Raw genomic sequence first — 23,306 nt, 5'->3', positions numbered from 1 at the left:
TTTTTCCAGTGATCAATCCACAAAGTAATGTCTTGCTTAAAAGAAAATTACTTAAAAAGCCTTTTTGAAGATATCCACAGCAGTTGCACACTATTTTCTCAACATTGCATATCTGAAAACCAAGAAAAATGTTTTTGAGCAATTTGAAGCCCTTACTACACGACAGAAAACAAGTATTATACATATTGTTTGTTTTCCCACAATGTACTTTTATGGGACAGCTGCAGAGACCATATTTTGTATTCAGTGAAGAACTTCTGTGGTGTAAAATGTCTCTTTTTGGTATTTAAATAACCACGAATGCAATATAGCTGTATCTCATTGCCATGGACATTACCACCTAAACCAAACAGAATGAAAAAAAGGTTATTTTTTACCTCATCCATTGTGAAAGACAAGGATTTATGAGATAACATTTGGCAGTCCTGTGACCAACAATAATAAAAATCTCTTTCCCCTGGGCATCCAAGAACCACAGTATATTGTAACACTTCCAGTTCTTAAACAGTACTGAACCACATTGTGCAGGGCCGCATACCTTTCTGAAAAGATGATGAGTTTTCCTTGTTGTCGCAGAAAAGATTTGTTTATCAAATGTGCCCAAAAAAGGAAAGTCAGACATTAGACAAGAAAGAACTGGATGGAAATTGGTGATAAGCAAAGACGATCTTAGTGTCTTCACAGTTGTGCCTGTCTCCCTCGTTATGACTCTAGCGACAGAAACCCTGCATTATTGAAAGTTTCCCTTTTGCTGCTGAAATGAAAATTGTTATTTTAATCCTTCTAGTACCAAAGCATGCTCTTAAAATGTACTCTTAATAACCGCAGAAACAAATTACATCGTAGGAACAATAAGTTTATGTATTTTTCCCTTTTTGCCAAATACCTTTCCCTACTAGAGAAGTCTACTGCGGTTTGCGTGAAAGAAAAGGCAAGGAATGGACCATGCCCAGAAATCCTTAACACAAATTAAAGCATGCTAGGTTTCAAATCACACATCATAAATACAGGTCTCCAGTATTTCAGTTTGGGCATAAAATATCCCAGAGTTTAAAAAGACTCCAAAGATATCTGTCCCAAACTCAAAAAGGAAATATAACATTAAGAACTGTATTGGAATAGGAAAGGCAAAAGTCATTTTTTCTGCTTCTCTTGGAGCACATATTTTTTTCCAGTGTCACTTATTTACTGCAGCAGATGTTCACCTCGACTTGTACCATTTCAGAAGAGCCAATTCAGGGTCCCGGGGACATGCCAGACCAGCCCAAGTGGTAGGACTTGTCTGCCTAACTCCCAGGGTGCACCAGCACCTCCTTAGCCTCCTGGGATTCTGTCTGGTGCCTCCCAACAGCTACGTTCAAGTTGTATTTTATTTTGTGTTTAAATGAGTTCTCATTCATTATGGGGGACGTGGGCACCACGTTATCACTCGCCGATGGCAGGAAAGGCCCGGCTTCGCGCCCATGTGCGGGCCTGACAGTGAAGAAAACGATCAGCCCGGCAGCACCTTCACCGCCCGGCAGAGCCCACACCTGCCAGGGAGGGCCGGCCCCAAAGCCCCCGGTGTCCGCGGGGAGAAGGGCCCGGTCCGCCGCGCCTCAGCGGGCGCAGCCCGGCGTCTTGTCCGCCGAGGCCCGCAGCCGCGGCGGGGAGCGGCTCCGGGCCGCCTGGGCGGCGGCTCTGTGAATGAGGTTATGAATGGAACCCAAGCGCCTCATTCAGGGGCGGGCACGCCGGAGCAGCGGCGGGGGGAACCCTCGAAACCGGGCGGAGGAACAAAAAGGACGCCGTGACTGCCCGCCCCGGTGCTGCATCCCCCCCTGGAGCCAAGGGCGGCTGGCGGGCCCTCGGCCCAGCGCCCCCGGCCTAAAGACAGCCCAGGGGCTGCCGCTGGGCTCCCCCCGCTTTCCTGCCGGCCTCCCGCACGCCAACAGCGTGAGCGGGCAAGCGGAGGGAGCGTAAGGCGCCGCAGCGCTCACTGGGACCGCAAAGCCCATACGGACTAGTGACGCTCCAAGAATCGCCCCAGAGAACGGAGTGAGCGTTGTAACCGCCTCACCCGGTCTGTCACAGCCGGCCGACATCTTTGTATCGGGCAAAGCCCCGCGCTCGCCGTGGGGCTTTCGCGCTCCGGAGCGTGCCCGGTTCCAAAATGGCCGCCGAGCGGCCCCTTTTTTCCCTGACACGGAGCGGGAGGAAGTAACAGTCAGCTCCCGGGCCGCGAGCGGGGCGGGGGCAGGGACGTGAGGATCGCGGCGGAGCCTCACGCCGAGCGGAGGGGCCGAGCCGGAAGCCGCCCGCTGCGTGCTCGGGGAGGCGGGCAAGGAGCGAGACAGCGTGTGAAGAGCGGGGCGGAGGCGGCGAGGGAGAAGGAGGAGCAGCAGGCGGCGGCGAGGGGAGCGGAGCCGAGCCGCTAAGTCCGTCTGGCCGCCAGAGCGGGCGCGCGTAGGCGCTGTGCGGAAGGGCCGTGGCCCCTCGGCGGAATCGGCGTGGGGGGCGTTTGAGAATCGCCGCGGCAGCCGCCGGGTTGGCTGTCGGGAGGCGCGCAGGGAGGAGGGGGCGGCCCGCTCGCTGCTGCTCCTGCCGCCGCGGCTGAGGGAGGGCGGGAGGGACGGAGCGGCAGCCAGCCGGAGCCTAGCGTCAGCAGCGGCAGCGACAGCACCGCCGCCGGCCAGCGCCATGGGTGAGTCTCCAACCCGGGGCCGAGGCGCGGGAGGGCCGTGACAGTCCGAGGCGGGAGGGAGGCTGCGGCCGCGGGGTCTCCATGGTGGGTGGGCTGGGGGGGGGCGACGGGACAGCGGGCACCGCCGAGACCTTCCATCCCGGTGGTGGGGACCGGCTGCCGAGCGGCGGCCCCGCCGCGGGGCCCCCATCCCTCTCGCTGCCCCCCGCCTTCCTCCTCCTCAGATGCGGCTGCAGCCCCCCCGCCGCCGCCTTCCCCCCCCACCTCCCCCCCCCGCAGTCACTTCCTGCCTCGCCGAAATTGTAGAATGCCTGCGCCGAGCTGAGGAGCCAGGCGGCGAGAATGCCGGAGATATTTCTTCTCCCTCGCTTTTCTCCCCTTCCCCTCCTTCCCCCCCATCTCTGTCCCTCCTCCTCTTTTCTCCTTTTGCGCCCAAATTTGGGAGGGAGGAATTTGCTGCAGGAATTAAAGCAGCCTTCAAATATGCGGGAGAGGAGCGGGTGGGACCGAAATCACGGCGCCGGGGGGAGGAGGAGGAGGAAGGGGGCGCCTGTGCGCGGGTGGGTGCGTGTGTGGCAGCGGGAGAGGGCCGAAGGCACCGCGGCGTGCTTGCCCGCCAGCCGCCTACCCGCCTCTGGAGCCTTTTGAATTTATTTATTATTTTCTTAAGGCCTTTTTTTGGAGGGCTTTATGCCGCTCGGGTCTGGCTTTCATTTGCTGGCCGCCTCCGCGCCGCGTCCGCTCCGCACCCGCCCGCGCAGCCCCGCCGGCCCGGCCAGCCCCTCGGACAGCCAGGGCTTCGGCCGGTCGTTTTCGAAACAAAACGGGAAACAAACAAACCCAAACAAACCCTAAAAATTATAATTTACTAGCAGCTCCCGCGGAAATCTGTATGGAATGCTTTATGGGCCGTTCCTGCGTGATCCCCTCGTTTTGCCAACCAGCCCTGCAAAATAAATTGGAGGGTTTCTTCGTGTTTCGTGAGGGTGACTAGGAAAAGGCGTGGCTATATACAAAGATTTTTAACGGGCAACTTAAAGAAAAGCAGCTAAACTGATTTTAGCGTGAAGTTGCTGACTTCATGCTGTACCAGTTATGTACCAGCATAGTTCTGTGAAAGACAACGTTCAGGAATCTTCTGTGTGCAGTTTGTGTGCCGCCTCCTGCAGATAAAAAATCAGTGAACAGAAGGCTGTCAGAAGTGCCCATTCACTGGTTTGTTTTTTCTTGGCCATAAGAATCTCCCTCTGACAGTGGCTTTAGCTTATGTTCAGCGAAAGAAATGCTTCCATATGTGGAAATACTTATCAATATTAATATTTGGACCAAAAAAAGTCAGCTTGTATGAATATGCAGGCTCAGCTCCCTTGAAAGTTAGATGGTCCACTGCTCTATCTCAGTGAAAAGGTAGAACATACCTTCTTATGCAAGAGGTTTTTCGTAGTAGTAGCTTTTCGGTGCTAAGCGGTAACTCAATTTCTGACTAGAACTTCCGCTGAGATATCAAACTAGTGTTATTGTAAAGCATTTCGCCTTGATAATTCTACATATATTTTAAAGTTCTTGCCTGTTAAAACATTGAGGAAGATGTATTTTTGTATCTTTTTAACATCATTCATTTAATACCTGCTTAGTTCGTAATGTTTCTGTCTTGTGTGCTCCGTGAGATTACTATCACCTTTACCTGGTGATTTGTGAATGGAAGAGCATTACTTTGTTCTGGCATCAGGTGACTGCATGTGTTTTTGTTTTGGTTTGGTGTTTTTTGACATGTGAATAATGAAAAACAATAAATAGGAATTTTACTTGGGAGAGCAGGTTTCAAAAAGCCATTACTGTAAAGGCCCATTACTGCCTTGCCTGTAGTGAAACCTGAATTGAAATACAAGCACATCACCTGTTCTGCATTTGCTACTGTGGGAGAACGGGCTGCTTCTTAGTCATTCTGAAATTGAAGGCAAATGCACCCAGGACTGTGTGTATCAGTCTGTGCTGATAATTCACAGCATTTCCTTCAGTTTACCCACAAGGACAAGCGGTTAGTCTTAGTTAAAATGATGCTTCTGATGTATACTCAGTGTGACAAACAAATGTGTGTTTGTGTATATAGGGATGAATACTCAGTTGTTTATCTTATGCAGAAATAAAGGATGAGATTTGTCGTCTTTGTAAGTTAAAATACAATAGATTTTGCTTTCTTTTTGCACAAAAATGTTTAAACCTGGACAGTAGATCTCTCTTCTTTTTTTTCTTTAACTGTCTGGCAACTTAGTGGTACTTTCATTTCTCTCTTCCATGGGTCAGGCTCATACTTCTTGTACTTTGGTTTCTTCAGTTCTAGTAGCTTAACCCAGTGCTACTGTGGTGGTATCTTAAAATACCCATTAAGACAACAAATAGTTATAAAACACATTGGCTGCAGATTCAAAACCCCACTTTAAACACCAAGTCATTGAAGGAAAATTTGCCTTGCAGAAGGTGTAGGAGAGAGATTTCTATTCAGAACTGTAGTGTGACATACATTTTTAGTTTTAATTTATTGCCAGACTATTCACTTATCCTGTCTAGACCAGAGATGTGTATGTATGAGTGATGTTCTGTTTTCTGTAAGTTGGTGCTCTAGCTCCTGAAATAAGCTGGTTAATTGCAATGTGTTCTCTGTAATTAGAATGGCATTTAGTCACCATTTAAGTAGTTTAGTTAAGTCTCGTTTAAATTAGTAATTCAAATTTGGGGTAGTGTTAAACTGTAGGCGGACACAAACTATTCCCTGGGAGGGTTTTGAATGCCTTGAACTGATGTTTATAGAATAGATGTCTTACAGAGGCGGGGATGGTGGCATAGGTGAGGCAGGGACATTTCTCAACTGTGAGGACCAGAAACTCGGCTCACAGAAACCAATGACTTCCTGTTCGCCTTGCCAGGGTGAGTTTCACATATGTCAGGGGTGAATCAAATTGGATTTTTTTTTTCCAGCCCTGGTTTAATGGTAGTGTCGTGATAGCTCTGTAATGTCATCAGGTAGCTCTTCTCTATTTGTGTAGTTATTTTTTTTTAATGGGAAAGAATCAAATCAATATTTGCTTACATAACTTGTAGTTTTGCCTTCTGCTTTAGTTTAGTGAAGCTGCCCTGCAAAACCAGGTATTTGCTGCGTTGCATAAGCATGGCTGTGAAGCTACTGTAAGTTAAAACATTCTTTGTGTTACATTAAAAAATTGAAAAGTAACCAGCAGGCTCATAAGCACTTCAGAAGATAATATGTATCCGCTTTCTTTTTGCCAGAGCTTGGGCTAGAGGTATGTAAAACATGCCTGGCCATACCTTGTTCTGATTTGCATCCTGGACTTCCTTCCTGCAAAAGCCACTTCATCTTACTTTTGCTTTTTGTGCATCAGCGCTGTTCCACGCTTCTAAGTGTGCCTTACAGAAACCCGCTGGTCACATACTGACTTCAGTGCCTGTGCGCAGAGTGGTGCGCTGCCCAGCAGCGCTTCTTAAAGCCACCTACGGGAAGTCTGTTCCTCAGTGGTTCTAGCTCTCTATCTCATCTTCAAATAGCTCTTTGTGTGGCCGTTTTCATGCCAGATTTCTGTCATTTCACGCAATGGTAGTTCGGAATGCATTTGCAAATAATTCTGGAAGTAGTGTTACAGAACAATAACACTATGGGTGTTACGCTCAGAAGCACTTAAGCAACTAAAATAGAACTGGATGATTTCTTAGTAGCACAGAAGATTTATAATTTTTTTTGGTCAATGTTGAAGATCATGTCTCAAGATGTAGGTCTTTCAATTTCTTTTTTTTGTTTGTTTCTTTCCTCTTTTACACTTAATGGTTGTGTGCTTTTGGTTTGGTTGTATTTTCTTACCCTGAACAATGAAGAAGTTAGGACTTACAACCAGGGAGAGGATTGATTAAAACCTCAGGGAGCATTTTTCCCTCGTTTGACCCATTGTAGCTTCAGAGGGATCAATATTAAGATACAGCACCTAGTTTTGGTATCAGCATTTTTAAAACGGAGCTTTTTAAATGGAAAGATTGCATCGTACAAAAGATGCAAGACCTGAAGAAATAATATAAAAATAATTACTTTAGACTCATCTTTCATTTGACCACAAAAAAGACCAAGGGGTGACAGTGCTCTTAGAAGCGTGTTCTCAAAGGAGATAATATCACATGCTAAGCTTTTTCCAGTGCTTTGGGGTAAAACATGACAGGAACAGTGGCCAGAAAAAGAGAAATGCAAACTAGATATATGAGGCATCCTCAACGTTGATGAGTGTTAAACTGCAAAGTAGCAGTTTATAAAGTTCCCATAAAAATAGTCGTCTTATATGTAGAAATCAGTCTATCATACAGTAGCGTTATTACAAAGAGACCTTTCAGAAAGGCTGCAGAAGTCATTGGTGGCAGAATTTCTGTTGTGACGTTTGTCTGAAAAAAGCATTGCGAGTTATTGTAGTTGGTGCTGAAAAAAATGCAAGATGTCATGAGTGTTGGTTCTGGTGCCAATAGTTGCTGTATTGTGGGTAGGCAGATTAATGGAAGAATAGTGTTTGAGAGATTACCTATTTTTATGTCTCATACGTTAAAATACTATGATCCAAGTTGAACTTAAAATGAAATTTGACCTACTGAGGTGGTCAAAATTGCTAAGAATGCTTAAGTTAATGTCAACATGAAACTTTAATCAAACCTTTGCCAGTGTTGGCCAGTTGGAGAGTTTGAATCTTATGTGTAATTCTTTCACAGTTTGCAGGAAGTTTTAGTGTGCCCAGCAGAATTTTCTAACAGTGTCCTCTGCTAGCCTCTTCATTCTTTCTTAAGAAGCCTATCATGCAATTTCATAGCTTTTGCTGGTAGCTGGACTGCAGCTGAAAAATACTGTCTTGATGGTGTTTTTTTTCTCTGTTGTGTTACTTTTAGGGTTTATACATTGGAATGATTAGATGAGCTTGCTGATGTAACAAAAAGTTAATCTTAGGGTAGAGCAGTTTTCAGCTGGATATGTGAGCTAATCTGGGTTGTTCTTTGGCTGTATAGTTAACAGAACTGGGATGTGAGGGAAGCCTAAGCTCACCCCAGATGGTACAGTTTTTGGGTGAATCTGTTTGCCAGCTGCTTGAAATGAGGCAGTTCTGCTGCTCTCACCATCCTTGCAGCGGTGCCTCTTTGACCTGACAGTGAGTCGGTTCATGGAGCTCAACTCACAGGAGCTGCCTGCTTTTTCTTTCTCAAGATTATTTTTCTTTGAGTTGAGCTCCCTGAAGCTTTTGTATTACAGGATCATGGAAGCGTTGCCATGAAAAAATAAAACATCAGTTGTGGTTTAGGTAAGAGATGGAGCTTCAGCGACTCATTTTAGCAGTAGACAGGTGTGTGCAGTCCTGGTTTAGTGCCTGTTTTAGACTGGCATAACATGGAACTGCTGCAAAAACAAGCAAGGTTGATTTGCTCTTCCTACCCTAACAATGAATCTTTAACTTAGGCTGAAGACTGTGGTAGGTGTGCCCAAGGCAGAAAAGATACGTGGTAGTTGATCTAGTTGCACAACTTGCTTATTTCCACCCTACCGGTGGTTAAGATAGGCAAAGAGGAAAGCCCTATTCTGCTGGAGGAATGAATGCTGGTGGTTGAGAAGGTAGTGTTCTCCCCTTAGTGCTGAGCTGGTGGTGACTTAGCTCAAGATAAACAACTGGGCAAAGTTTAATGGCCCTTGTTTCAGACACTATCATTTACTCCTTGAGAACTGAATGGGTGAGGTGAGTTGCTTTTTTATTATCTGCTGTTGCATCATTACCAGAGGTGTTCATGGTAATACTAATATTAGCATTAGGGCTTTCTTGAGTTATGTGCAAAACTAAAGCCCTGACTAATGATGGTTGCAGAAATCTGGCAGTGCAGAGGGTCTTGTGGTCCAGACCAGCTCCTAACTGTGATGATATCTTAAGTAAGCTGAGATACCAGCTTTAGCTGACTTGTCAAAAAAAAAAAAGGCAGTTGTGGAGCATTAAAAGCTGTTGCTGGAGAAATGTAATTTTTCTGGCAGCTTTCTGACAGCAAAGACGTTTCTGGCTGTGCAGTCTTACCAATACTCTTTGTAGCTTTTTAAAACAAGAATGCTAAACTTGGAGTACATGACTTAAAATCTGAGTTCCAGATGCTGCCTTACATGTAATTGAACAGTTTCAAGTTTGGGACAGTGAGAGTTTCCCGAGTAGAAGGCAGCCAAGAAACCCATCTTATTTCTCCCCTCCACCCCTGCTTCTGGAAACAAATTCTTCCTAATTGTGGTTAGTAAAGGTGTATTAACAAACCAAGAGATTCAAGATTAAATTAGTTTCCTCTTGGGAGGCTTTGCCAGATGGTGCAAAATCAAGGTCTGAGTAATCACTTGCTGCTGGGTAAAGGGGAGCCGTCCTGTTGCTGCCTTCTGTGCTCTTTATATTTTTAGCACTTAGTTGAGGGAGAACTTAGAGAGGAGAATAGTCTGCAGACTGCTGCAGTATTAGTTACTGAAGCTCAGGATTATCTCCTACTGTTTAGCTGTGCCAAATATTGACCCTCAGTGCTCTTATTTGTGATTCTGTGGGCATCTGGAAACCTGTAAGTTTTCAGAGCAGTGGAAAGAACCTGTGGTTTGTAAGCAACAGACTGGAGCGTAAGACCTTGAAGAGACTGGGGCAAAAACTAGAGGACATGGTTGTGGATTGTGAATAAAAGGAATCTTTTTAATCAGTTGAAAGAAAAATGTCTTAATGTTACAAGTTCAAGACAATGCTAAAGACTAGTTGCTTGAAAGGAGGAGAAGGTAGGGGTGATAAGCCCCCATCCTATAAAAATTTGCAAGGAAAGCTGGGAATTTCAGCAGGGGAGTTTTTCCTTATCAGCAGTTTCAAATTTAATAAGCAAGTTATTTTTGAGCTGGTTGGTGTTTGCTCCTTTTTGTATGTTTAACAGAGCCTCTGTAAAAGGTCTTTAAGATTTGTTGTGTTCTGAATCCTTAAATAGTTGAAATTTTCAGCAGGTGACTTCAAAGTTATATAGTACTAAGTGTTTTATGCAGACCAAGTGAAGTTACTTTGAGTGTTAATACCTTAGTAATGAAGTGACATTGACATCTTGCTTGTCCAGACATACGCAAGCATTGATTTTGGAGAAGACTTTGAAAGTGATTAAGACAGAGCTTCTCCAAATATATGCTCAATGGATGACCTCTAACCTGGTCACTAAATGAATTTCACTTGGCCCTTGCTTTGTGCCTCTGGCTTCTTGCCTAGCAATATGCCTGCAAGACAGCCAATATCCCCTTAGCTAAAGGTATGTTTAAGTCTTTGTTGCTGTGGGTAGCAAAAATTATTCTGGATTTCTTGTTCTTTTGAATTGTTTCCACTTGTGAATCTCAGCCATCAAGAACCCTGGTGTGGCAGGCAGGTATGGAGAGGAGTTAACTCCTGCTCGGAAATTTTGTGTGGCTGATCACGCAGGATGGCTGCTCTGCTGGTGTACACGTTGGACCACTTAACGTCTGCTCTTCACAGCCAGCTTTGTTATGAATGCCAAAAACAACAGTGCTTGGGAAGCTGAGAAATGAACAGATTTGGTGCTGTTCATCACCAGGGTGGTTTGCTTTCAAGCTGTGGCTTCAGTCCTCGCAGTTGTTAGTTTTGTCACCCAAGGCAATTAGAGCGCTGGTGTTCTGGATGCTCTCAAGTGGGTTGCCTTCCTCATTGAAAAACGTATGCAGTTAATGCCAAGTTGAAAATTAATTCCTTGACATGGAATAAATGAAATGAAAACTTGAGTTTTCTAACTGCCAACTTATACTACAGATGAGTGGTAATAACACCAGTTATATATTGTAATAGTCTGAATATTAAACCTGGATGATACATTGTATTATCAGTATGGACCATTCTTTTGTATAGTTGCCATTGCAACCCGCAGGGACACAAGTTTTACTTACTATCTTCCTTATACAGTAATTATAATGGGAGCTATCTTTTTGTGGCATCTCTCTAGCTTAAAAATAAAGACAATTAAAAACAATGCAGCCAGCCAGCTGTGTTTCAAAACATCTAAGTTTAACATGTGGAGAGATTTTTTTAGTTGGCATAATTCTTGAAAATAGCACCTGTGTCTTTTTTTTTTTTTTTTCCTTGGTCTCATTAGAGTTCTTTATATTTTAAATACAGAACTCCTCAGACAGCGTGGAAATACTTAAAACATAAAATCCTCTTAAGTATTTGTAACGTAATAATATCCTTAAGCACCTCTCTTGGTTGTGTTTGAACCTGGTAGCAGAAGTATTGAAACATAAAAATAAACGTGATTTCAGACTCTCTTGAAAATTCAGTTTATAATTAAAAGTGTAACTTCTGTCTTTTTGTGTTATTAAAATAGTCTGTTGTGGGGGCAAGTAATTGCTGTAGAAAAATATGTAACCTGCTTCAAGTGATATAAAAATACAGTAACTTCCAACTACCACTATGTTTTTTTTTATTCATAAAAATGTGTTTTAAATGATTAGTTGATAACAGCTTGTTAACAATGAGTCTCAAGATATATTTTAATTTTTCCAGAAAAATTGCTTGTCTGAGACAGAAGAATTGGTGCTTTCAGAAGCACTTGGGTTTCACTATTCTGGGGTGCTAGTTTAAGATTTATTGTATTTTTGTGCTGTAGCAGACAAGTGACGGCAACGTATCTCTTAGAAAATTTTAGCTCCAAATGTCTTTCTTGGTGAAAACTGCAGGACTTCTGAAGGCTTCTAGAAGTCAGAGCTTGAGGTGTTCAGCATAGAAACTAGTATAGGAAAATAAGAGAATATACAGAAAACCTGTCTGTACAGATGGCTTCCATTGGGAATGAGTTGCCTTCACCATATAGGAAGGTGTGGTAAGAGCCCTTTACCCCAGTTACTTTAAATGGAAATTCCTCATTTTAACAGAACCACCAGAGATGAAATACTGTAATTTCTTTCATGACTTTAAGGGCAACACAGTTAGAGTATGTTGAACATACGTTGGCTATTTCTGTGTGAATGATTCACCTCTCATTAGCATTTCTGCACCTACATGTTCAAGAAATTTTGCTAGATCTGATAGTTGCCCTTGAGGCTAGGAATGTAACAGTACAGTTTCTTGTATTGCCATCCTTATGGCTGCTTGGTGAGGAGGATGGGACAGACTGCTGGGGACTTCACTGCCATCAGTATTTCAAGGCGTAGAACAGAAGGTAGCGCAGAGTGCACACCTGCCAGTGCCTCTTTCTGACTCCCCGGGTTGAAATACTGCCAGTGGCATTGCAGGAATCCCTCTTCTTTCCCAAAAATTCACCCCTGTGATTGCGCAGGTGTAAGGTGCAGTTGCTTCACCTAGAAATTCGGGGTGGGAGAGGGAGCGAATTAGGGTGGTTTTTTTTTTAATGTGTATTTAGTTGTTGTTTTGCATGTTTGTATTTTTTTTCTCCTTCTGTTTGTTTTGTTTTTTAATACCTCTAAACCTGTAAACCATAACTTATCACTACCTGCTGAGGTTTTGTCTTAACTGACCAACCTGTATGCAAGTTTTGAAGGAAAATGCAATGTTGAGGTGAACCTGAAGGAACTGAAAAATGCTGAGCAGTAACTTAGATTGAAAGGAAATGTCAAAGAAACTAAGTGATACATTACAGCATGATACTTTAATGTGTTTCTTAATACCTGCTATACGTTGTTGCTTTTTTCCATTATGTTTCCAGTGTTAAGTAAGACTCTTGAAATGGTCTTCAGTTTGAGGTACTAACCTACTTTATGGAAAATTTGTGTTTTTAAAAACTGCTCTTTCCAAACCCATGGTTTAGTTGATTTCACAGGAGGTGAAAGTAGTGTGAGGTAAAACTGCCTGGAAGTTCCCACCAGCTTGTTTTTAAATTTCCTTTTAAATATATGTATTTTAAAAATATTTTTAAAACCTTTTATTTGCATCTCCTTGGGAAACTTGAACAAACTAAATAGACGAGAGAAGTGCTAAATATGGAATGGAGTAATATACCTTTTTATTTTGTTTGTTGTTAGTGTGTTGTGGTGTTTTTTTGTGTGTGTGGTGGTCGTTGTTTTGAGGGTTTTTTTTTTCCTTGGAGGTTTTGTATCCAGGAATCTTTCATAGTGTTTTTCAGAGCATTTTTCCTTTGCATCTTTCATCTTCAACCCTTGGCTCAGCATTTGTATTACAATAAACATTCATGGATAGCAAATCTGAGGAGGAAGAATTAGGAAGGAAGGTTAAAAGTGGTGATAGACACACCAAGTGATGTGTGGTTGGTGCTTGACCTGCTGCTGTTTCTGACACTAGTTCCCTGTTTCCCGTTTTGGTGACCTCTTTCTGTAAGCTTTCCTGTCTCCTGTGCCATTTCTTACTGTAGTCATTTTGACCTCTGCTTTATGGAGTGGAAGATAATCGGTCACTTTACTGTCAAATTTGATTTTGAGTTGGTTATTTCAGTTAGACGCAAGTTGTTACGTGATGGTGGTTTGCATGCTGCTTTCTGCAAGGCTTTTTAAAAAGCCAGAATAAAGGGGAAAATGCACGAAAAGAACAAGAAGCTTTAAAATTGTATTATTGTACTTTTAAATTATATTTAAAGTGCACAAAAAAGGTTTACTTTTTCTTCAAGGAATTTGTTGTCTAGTTAATTCTGGTGGAGGATGAACTGTTACTTAAAAAAATGTCCATATGTGTGTCTGGCCTGAATGTTTTGTAGAGTCATCTAATATTTTGTGCTGTAGTTATACAGGCTTGCTTTAGTAGTTGGACAGCCTGATGCGGTTTGTTTGTGCTTTTGATTTTGTTTGGTGTGGTGGTTTTGGTGGTGTGTGTTTGGTTTTTTTCCCTTCCTCTCTCCCCCTTCTATCTATAATTGGTTTTGTTTTTTTCTAAATAGTTAACTGCCTTATTTTTCCCCGTAGTTGTCTGCTTTTTTGCACTTCTTTGCCACTGTAAGAACTGCAGCACTGGCTGTGTTCCCTATAGCTGCTGTGGTCTGCACAGTTTGCTCAGGCGTGCCCTTGTGTACTCTATGCTGGCTCTGAAGGTTGCCTTATTTATTTTTTTTTCCAAATATATAAGATTTAGTAGTGTGCCTGCTACATCCACTTTGTTTTTTGTTCAGAGTTTTCTGCTTTCTTTCTGCCTGTAACTCATCAGAGGGACTGTGCTGTCTGCTCTTACTGATTTTTCAACAGTGCAGAATCCTTTTGCTCTTGGACATCACATATGTTTCTACAGTATCTGTAAATAAAACAGATAATAGTGTCTGGCATAGGAAAAGAGAGTTTAAAACCCACTCTTCACCTATACTAACTCACTATGCGTGGTGAGATTTAGAGGAACAGTGGTATTGAAAGTGCGTTCACTGGATCAGCAAAGTTGTCCATTATTGACTTAATCAGCTTGCTCCTGGAGACTGAAAGATATTTCTTAATCATGGTTACACATTAAAAAAAAATACTTTGTGGGCTTCTTTTTGAGGATCATTTTAATTTTTTATGATGTAGGTCAAGACCCTAGGTTCACGCTTGGAAGCAGAGTTGTTAAATGCTTCTTTTACAATAAGACAGGTACTGCCTGCAATTGATGCCTGTTTGAGGAAATAAAAGTGCTGATTTCCTTTCCATCAGTAGTAGACTTCTACCACGCAGATTATAGGAGATCTTATTGACTTGAAAGATGTTTTACTTTAAATATTGAAAGGAGAAACGTGTTTGTAGATGTTCAGCATAAGTTTAACTTCACAGATAGAGCTAATGAGTTTCCCCCTTTTGTATTGTTATTTCCATACTTCTAAAATTCAGGTTTTATTTTTCTTTAATGTGGATATGTTAATCTATTGTATTAATGAGTGCTCAGGGCTTATAGAAGCATTGCCACACTAAATACTGCTACCTAAACCTCCTATTTTAAAAATGCGGTAACGAAACCTGTCAGTTACAAGATGTGCAGTTGCTGTCTGCCTCTGGAATGTGACAGGACAAGATGGGGATACGTATTAGCTGGATCTTTTATGTATTGCCTCTGTATTGAAAATTGGAAAAAAATGCAGTTTTTGTTAAACTGTAGAAGGTTTTTAGGGATTTTGAAGATGATGGCAAGGTAGATCCCTTGTCTTCTTGCAGGTTTTGGAGACTTCTAGTTACTTATGTGGAGTCTTCAAACAGCTAGGACTGGTAGAAAGAAGAAAATAGAAGGTGACCATGTCAGGTACTTTGGAGGAAATATAAGTACATAGTGTTTTATAGACTAGTCTTTCTGTGTAAAACTACAAACTCTGTCAAACTGATCTTACTCATAGCATGATGGTAGAAATGCTGTGGCTAAAGAGTATGAAAAATTAGCCAAATGTTCTGAAAAGATGCCTACTGCAATGGGTGTCTGTGCCCTTTCTAAGACTTTTATGTTTCTTATAGTTGTGGTCAGATTTCAACAATTCTTAGGTTTCCTGTGATGATTCTGGAGGTTTTAAAAACAATGTCCTAGGACACTGGGGAAAAAACGTATTGCGTGTCCTTCTTTTAGAGTAAGTTTGATTGAGAAACTCCAAAATGAACTTTAATTTGGAAGTTCAGTGACTCCCCTGATGTCAGACTGCTTTTCTGTTTTGTCTTTTTTTTTTTTTCTCTCTCCAGCTGTCCTCATTAGTATTTGCTGCTAGTTTAGCTAAGTCATAAGCCCTTGAAGAGTTTTCATAACATCACTTAGCAGTCTGACGGTTACTACCAGTGCACAGAAGTTGCACTTAGCCCTGTAGAGTGTGAGCTGAGCTCTCAAATTCCGAGTAGTAGAGGTAAAAAATGGCTTTGCCTCACCTTGGATTTGCATCCCCTCTTGCTGAGAGGGTTAAGGTATGGTGTTTTGTCAGGCAATGGACCTTATGCCAGAGACTGTCACCTTTTGGCGCAGATGGTATTACCTGAAGAATGAATTTTGAGTTGTTTCTGGACGCAGCACAGAATAAAAGGGAGATGTAAATTATGGTGCCTGGGCAATAACAAACATAATAGACTTGATAGAAAACAAGGAAAAGACTTTTTGGTTGACAGTGTTTTTCCTGAAAACTCCCTGGAAAGCCACCAATGGTGCCTCCTTTCTCTCTTTTTGCTCACTTGCGTAGTTGCAGCAGCCTGCTTCTGGCTATTAGTCCATCAATTCAGATGATGGATCTAAAACCACCATCTCTGCAGCTGCCTAATGTGGGCTTTGACATTTTGCCTGAGGGAAACCTAAATTAAAGTAACATCGAATACACAGAGTGGACGCATGAAAAGTCAGCTAAGGCCAAAATTATAATTGCTTATATAGCTTGCCTTCATTCCTGCTAAGAGCAGAAATGATGGACAACTATGAGGACTTAAAAATGTTAGAAGAACTTATATGAAGTGATAGCTAAAATGCAGCCTAGGTGAACGTAAAGCGATATATACGTGGATTGCTTTCATGCGCTCAGTGATAAGCTGCGAACATCTGTTAAAGCTCAGGAGCAAAGTCTTGTGCCTGTGTACAGTTCACAGTATCATCAGCTCAGTACTCAGGGAGTAGTCAGAAAACCAAGTGACATGTTGGGAATCAGTAAGATAGGAAGAGAGAACAAGATGCTACATGATCAGACTGTGGATCTGAGACTTGTTTTGCATCTTGGATACTGTATGTAGCTTTCACCCTGATCTCTCTGGACGGCTGCAGGGCTAAAAGTGTTATGGCAGAGCAGCACAGGTGGTTAGAGGCATGAAACAGCTTCTTTTCAGTGAACTATACTAGTTTATTAAGGCTCTTTTCCAACACAGACAGTATTGTGCAGCAATGAAGCTAACAGGTGGTGATTTTGAAATGATAAAGTCCTCCCTTTAACAATGTACAGGAAATCAGAGGGAGCCCTTGGTACAGGGACTTTTGTGGATGCTCTGTTTGTGTGATGCTAAGATGAACATACAAGTGCATGGAAGAGGAATCAGTCAAGTGCTATTTGAGTGGAAAATTTCCCCCATCTTATGAAATACCTGAGAGGCAGATTTTGGTGCCTACAAAAGTGTTTAGAGAAATACTGCTGACTTGTTTACTCAGTTGTATGTGCTAGCTTAGATGTATGGTTTTGGGCACTGTTGAAGGCAGGAATTTTGGCCTGATCCATGTGGTGGTTCTTGCAGCATGATGGTTTTAAAAGCGTGCTATTTAATATAATACTATTTTCAATTAGAGAACCAGGCCCTACTGTGTACTTGGTGAACTGATGGAGAAGTTCTCTCTGCTTGACAACACTACCTTGTTTCAAAGTTGAAAGCGGTGATGTGCAATGTGATAAATGATAGTAATATAGTGCTTAAGGTGGTTGATATCAAAACATTTGGGCATTCATACTGCCACAGGATTTTCAGTATTAGTTGTATTCCAGTCTCTACAGCTTGCTGTAATTCTGCTGCATATGCATCTGTCCTCACTAAATCTGCATGAAATTTCTTGTGTCACCTTTCTGCAGGGCACAGAGGGTGACTGGAACTAATTGGCAGTGCTTTGCTTTTTTTTGTCCTCTTGAAGAGTGCAGCTGCAATGTACCCAACGTGTTGAATTGTTATGGCTCTGGACACTGGCAGAATATCAGGGGACCATAAGAACAGAAGGCTCATATCCTGTTAGTTAGTAAAAGAGAAGTGGACTTCAGTGCTACTTTGAACTGTAGTCTCCATCACAGTGTAAATTTTCTAAAAATAGGCTTTGAACCTTTGGGAGAATGGGATTGATATAAAAAATTGGAAGTTAGGGCTTAGAAGCATCATTGACTACTGGCTTATGATTTGGTATTGAGATTTTTTTGTGTGTGTGTGTTGGTGTCTTGAAATACTCAAGCACAGGAAGATGTTTAGTGAAAAACAGAAATAGAAAAGGTCTTTTTGGTATGTGTTTGTGGTTAAAGTATTTTAAGTGCCATGTTGGAGAACTAGCATAGTTCTTGTAATAGCATAGTCACTTGTAATCCAAAGTTAGATGATGCTGAACAGATGCTTAACTTGTGCCCCCTAATTTCTTCTTTATTTTCTGGCTTTTCAGCAAAGTTATGCCCAAATTTGCAGCAATACTCTAATGCTGAGTATTGCAAATCAAGTGAATTGACACTGTTCACTGAATGTATGAAGTGCCATACAAATACAAAATCCTGAGAGACATTAACTGTGATGATGGCTTTGATCTTTGTATCTTTTCCACTCTAGAATAAAAATACTGTGGAGTAGCATGGTGAAATGAGATTACATGTTCTGGTGAGCACCTGTGGAGAAAATAAATGCCCTTCAACCTATTACAGGTTCAGATAGCATATGGTAAACAAAAAGCATGCTGAATAACTAGAATAAAAAGAACAATCGAATATCTACCTGTATTGATCATTAAATAGTGTGGAGGTCATGTAGTGCATTACTGTGAAATGAAGCTGTTGTATGTATAAAGCAAACTGATGAAGGTTTCATAAAACACTGCATGCTAAGCATACTAGGTTAAAAGTATTGTGGGTAACTTTGGTCAAATGTAATTAACTTTTTTTTTCCCTTTTCTTTCTCTCCTCACACCGCCCCTGTTCCTTTGTCTGGTTTGCTACTGCACCTGTGTGGTCTCATCTCTGCAATGGTTCGAATTCATCACTTTACTGGATTATTTTGGATGTATTCTGTTGATACCTTCAACCCTGGAAATGATGGAAATGTGTTGTTTACAAAGTAGCTGTAAGTATTACTCTGATAAAGATGTATTACAGCTATTGTGGAAATAAAAGAAGCATTAGGGGTTTAATAGGTGGACTGAAACTGAGCTTAGGTAGCAGCTGGTTGAAAACCAGGAAGGGATAGAAGTTAAGGGGAAGCTATTGTAACTATTAGAAACATGAGATCTCACCTGGCACAATGATCAGTACAGTGGAAGTCAGTGCTTCAACAAAAAAAAATAAAATAAGGAACTTCTTTTAAAAGCTGTTGCAGGAATTTAAGTCACCTCAATTCTTAGTTTGCTTCAGTCTGTTTAAAAGTAGCACATTATGAAACAATGCAACCTTTTAAAATGGGTACGTTGAAAGCTTCAGTTTTAATTGGTATTGGTGTACCACAGATGTGAATCTGGCATTTGACTTGTGGAATATAAATGCTTACATTAAATACAGCATTTATGCCAAGTGTAACACTTCATAAATCTTTCTGGTTAGTAACATTAATATTTCATTATCTAAAATTGTGGATGTAAATGCTATAGACCCACTTAACAGAGCAAACAACCTGAAAGTTGCCATCTATTCTTCTTTAGCATTTAATCCTGAGCATTCTTAAAGTTCTTAGTAGTAAAGGTGTCCTAAATGTGCATCTCTATGTGAAGAGGAAGGGAAGAGAAAGAAAATAAATTTAAACCAAGAATTATATTTAAACCTATTCTTTTAAGCAAAAGAACTCTTACCTAGATTGAATGAGAGGGTGAGCTGTTTCTGGTAAGCGTGACATACATTAAAAGGTATGTAGACATTCAAAGATGCAGGTGGCTGACAAGTAGAACTATAAGGAGTGTCAGACTGTGGTTAGATATTTTACATCTGTTAAGATGAATGGCAGTTGCGTATTTTTAATAGTTATTAAGGACCTGCACTGTTAACGAGCTCTTTAATGTCTTAAAGAGTACTCTTCATGTAATACCTTTGGTGCATTGACTCCTGCTCAGGGCTTTGGAATGTGTTAAATTGTATTCCTCACATGTAGTTGTAGTAATGGTTTGGAAAAGTAGAACAATATTTTGATTTTTAAATTCCAGCTGATTTTTTTAACTTTTGAGACCTTTTAGATGAGACTATTGCTGTACCTAGGGCTGAATTGAAACAAAAGCATTTGAAAGAATAGTTTCTCGATGACATAATGCAAACATTCCTATATTTAGAGAAGTAATAACATTTGTTGTATTGTGTGTATTTGAACTTGAAGCCATAACACCTAGTTTTAGCTGGCTGTCCTTAGATGTTACTCTCTTATTTTGTATGAGTTAATGAGTTCAAAGATACTGCCTTTTTTAAAACTTGAAAGATAGTTGATACAGTGTATTGTGGCTAAATGAGAACTGGTAATAATTTGCCCTAGAATTAAATTGGTTGTTTCAAAGTAATCCTGCTAAGTTTGGATTTTTTAGATTTATTTAAATTTGATGGTGGCACCAGCGTATCTTTGTAGGGGTGTGGCATTACGTGAGAAAAATAGTTTGTTTGGCAAATGGAGAAATAAGTTATGTGACTTAAAGCAGAGTGTCAGTTCATTGACTAGTGCTGTTGGATTGCAAAGAAGCTAGTTCTTCTGGCATTTAAAGTTTTAAAAGGAATAGTATTTTTTTATATTTTTGAGCGGAATGTTTGCTTTACTTTTAAAGAACTTAAGAATTGTTTTTTAACTCTAGGTTTTACTACTGTAAAAATTTATTCTGTCGATTCAGTATTTAGAAAAACATGCAAATAATTGTAAGGGAATCAAATATCAAATGTAAATAAACTGTACTCTATCCCATACGGAGAAGTTCTGAGGCAGTAGTGCCTGTATTAGACCAGATTTTTTTTCTTAAGTTTTTTATAATTCCTTTGCCCTCTTGAAGATAATCTCAGGGAGGAGAGTTCAAGCTCGTAGACAGCACTTCAGCTCTGTGGTTGTGTCTAACTCTTTTAAGCTCTGAAATGGAAGTAGTATCAGACCACATCCTCTCAACTTTGTATGCGTGTAAAGCCTATGGTTTTGAAGGCTGAAGTCATTCCTCATGAGAAATGGAACCTTGTGTTGCATTTAGACAGTTGTCTCAAAAAATATTTTCAGATTCTCTGTAAAAGAACTAAATTGTCTCATCTTATAAAAAGATCCTGAGCCCTGCTGTGACAACAAACACATTTCTATGTTTCTACTAGAAGAATGGTTTAAAAGTATCATGGCTGATTGCTGGAGGATCACAGGGTCTAGTACAGAGAGGGAGAGGTATTTTAGGCACTTTTGATATTTTCATTAGTGTGGTAAGAAGGAGTAATGGTGAACATCCAGAATTCTTATCTCATTTCGTAGTAGGCAATATTTTTAATAACTTTTTCCAAGTACCAAGTGACTGAAGTTTTCCGTTTCTGAAGGGTATGTTGTGATGCGTGCTGCCTTAGTGTAGGTCTAGATTTACCATGAAATAATTAGAAAAAAAAATCCTTCAATTGTGTTACTTTGAAGGAGAGGGTGTCAACTTAGTTCCCCTAATATTGAGTCAGTACCACCGTGACTCTTAGGAATAATAGAAAAGGTACACTGTTGCTACTTGCCTGTGTTTCAAATGGGCATTGGGACAAACTTGATTATATTTTAATCTGTTTGTTCTTGTACACTCTTGTTCTTGCACTGTCATAAATAATGTGGTAATTTTACTTGCTCAAAATAATGTCAGCATAGCTAACTTTCTGTACCAGTCCTTTGGCTATCCCCTTAAAAAATAATCAAATTTTCCTACTTATTGTTGCAATTCATTGCACTCTTTGATGTAGACAGCTTCGGTTGTTGAGAAGTTGGGTAGATAGCACCTTTCTGTAAACGTGAAAATGAAGTGAACGTTTTAATAACTAATAAAGCATACAAGCAAAGTTAAGTAGTTACATGCTTTTATTTTAACTTTTTTTTTTTTTTCCCCTTAATATCTCTTCCTTTAGCAACAGAAGAACCTTGAAGGATATGTGGGGTTTGCAAATCTTCCAAATCAAGTTTACCGGAAGTCTGTGAAGAGAGGATTTGAATTCACTCTCATGGTAGTAGGTAAGTTTGAGTGTTCATCATTGAAAGTGTATTGACATAGTTCTTAAAATCTATGATGGTGATGTAAATATGTTTTTCATGATCTTGTGACAAAATGTGGATCTTCTTATTCAACACCAGGAGTGCCAAACTCTTTTTCACCGGGGGCCACATCAGCCTGGCAGTTGCCTTCAAAGGACCGAATGTAATTTTAGGACTGTATAAATGTCGGAGTAGTTATATTTATACAGTCCTAAAATTACAATTTGCTCTTTGAAGGCAACTGCCAGGCTGATGCCGTCCCCAGTGAAAATGAGTTTGACACTCCTGTTCTACACTGTTAAATTTCTGGTGTTTAAAACAAACAAAACCAAAAAAACTACCCACAGAAAACACCCATAAAAACAAAAAACAAACCAACCCCAACCAACCAACCAGAAAACAAACAAAAGCAAACAAACAACCCAAAACAACAAAAAAGCCAAAAACCAGACCAGAAAAGCCCACCAACATTTCGTCTGATGTCCAAGTAGATGAGGAGAAGAATAAGGAATTAGAACTGTATAGTTCATACAGGCTAAGAAAAAAGTTTGGTATGGATCTAGTCTAAAATGTAACTTGCAAGTATGACGTAATAGAAGTAATTTGAACTTGGATTTTCATTTGAATAAAAAAATAGAAATGATTTTACAATTGTGAGTACAACATAGCAAACTGGGGTCCAAAAGTAAAGTTGGAATCTTTTCCTTGTGCATAGCCAGGCAACAGAATCCTGTATATTTTGCAGTCCTGTGGCCACAAAACTTTGTTACAAAATCAAAGCTTTAATTTAAACAAACCTTTCTAGTTTGTATGGTTGCAAGGAAAACCAAATGTAAACAGTGTGTTCCCTATGGGCTACAGAGAATGGGAAACTATAGTTAGTATGGATGAATAATGCCATGCAGAACAGTTCATTTAGGCTTCAGTGATGACCCAGATTGTCATCTGTCCTTCCTTTTTTCTTCCTGTTTTAAGCACTTGTATGATAGTAGACCATTATTAAGGTTGGGTACATTTGTGTGTGACTGATATATGTATACTGGATATGTGACTCAGTTTTAACATGCTAATAGCTATAATAATAGTGATGATAAAAGTGTTTTATAATAGCCAGTTGTCTCTTTGTTGATGTCTACATTTATCTTTTGTAATTTGGATAGCTTGATAATGCTTTGATGTTTTGTAATCAATACAATGGATAACTTTACAGTCATTACGTGCATGTAGCATGTTATATAATAGTACTATTGACAGTTAGATATCAAGGTCAAATTGGTGAAATCTCCTTGTAGGTCACTTATAATTTTAATTACAAATTGAGTTAGAATTTTGAAGTAGGAGAGTTGCTTTTTTCCTTTGGAACTTGATTAAGTGTTCCTTTGTTATCTAGCATCCAAGTACATAATACATTATTTGGTACAAAACTGTTTAGTCTTCCGGAAAATTTAGTTTTCTGCTATCTACAGGAAAAAGGAACCGTCTTCATAAAGTATTCCAGGATGGGGTATAATTTGTACTTCCAAGTTTCATTCTCACAAAAAGCAAGTCACTTAAAGCGCAACGAGTAGATGTAGTGATGTATTTGAACTGGAGAAAGTGTGTAAAATTACCTTAGTGCTCTTATGTCTGCCTGTAGTATGGCCTAATGCAGTTGCTTTTAGGGGAACTGTAGAAAATTGGGGCCACTGAGAAGAAAAGTTGGTCCAAAACTAGACTGAAAGTGAAATGTTGATCAGAAAAACTTGTTACTAGTTTTAATTTTTTTGTACTTACTACTAAGACTTC

General features: G+C 40.7%; 2 protein-coding genes across 3 annotated transcripts in view; one reads left to right on the top strand and one right to left on the bottom strand.

The window, feature by feature from the left end:
• Positions 1-1,718: 1,718 nt before the first annotated feature.
• Positions 1,719-21,502, bottom strand: LOC309436842 (uncharacterized protein; the record flags this gene model as incomplete). The annotated part of the gene is made up of 2 exons (XM_082046394.1): positions 21,402-21,502; positions 1,719-2,689 (listed from the first exon to the last, which is right to left on the bottom strand). Exon 2 carries the CDS (start codon positions 2,679-2,681, stop codon positions 1,719-1,721), a length of 963 nt encoding a protein of 320 aa, XP_081902520.1. The 5' UTR covers positions 2,682-2,689; positions 21,402-21,502.
• Positions 21,398-23,306, top strand: part of SEPTIN7 (septin 7) — a 62,995-nt gene continuing 61,086 nt past the window's right edge. For both annotated transcript variants that reach the window (XM_082046393.1, XM_082046392.1), the window contains exon 1: positions 21,398-21,500. In XM_082046393.1, coding sequence (XP_081902519.1) covers positions 21,491-21,500 — 10 coding nt within the window. In that variant the 5' untranslated portion in view covers positions 21,398-21,490. The remainder of the gene's footprint in view (positions 21,501-23,306) is intronic.

The sequence above is a fragment of the Streptopelia decaocto genome (genome assembly GCF_964273445.1).
Source record: "Streptopelia decaocto genome assembly, chromosome: 2".
Lineage (NCBI taxonomy): Eukaryota > Metazoa > Chordata > Aves > Columbiformes > Columbidae > Streptopelia > Streptopelia decaocto.
Note: the sequence above shows the minus strand (reverse complement) of the source record. Positions and strands in the feature narration are given on the sequence as shown.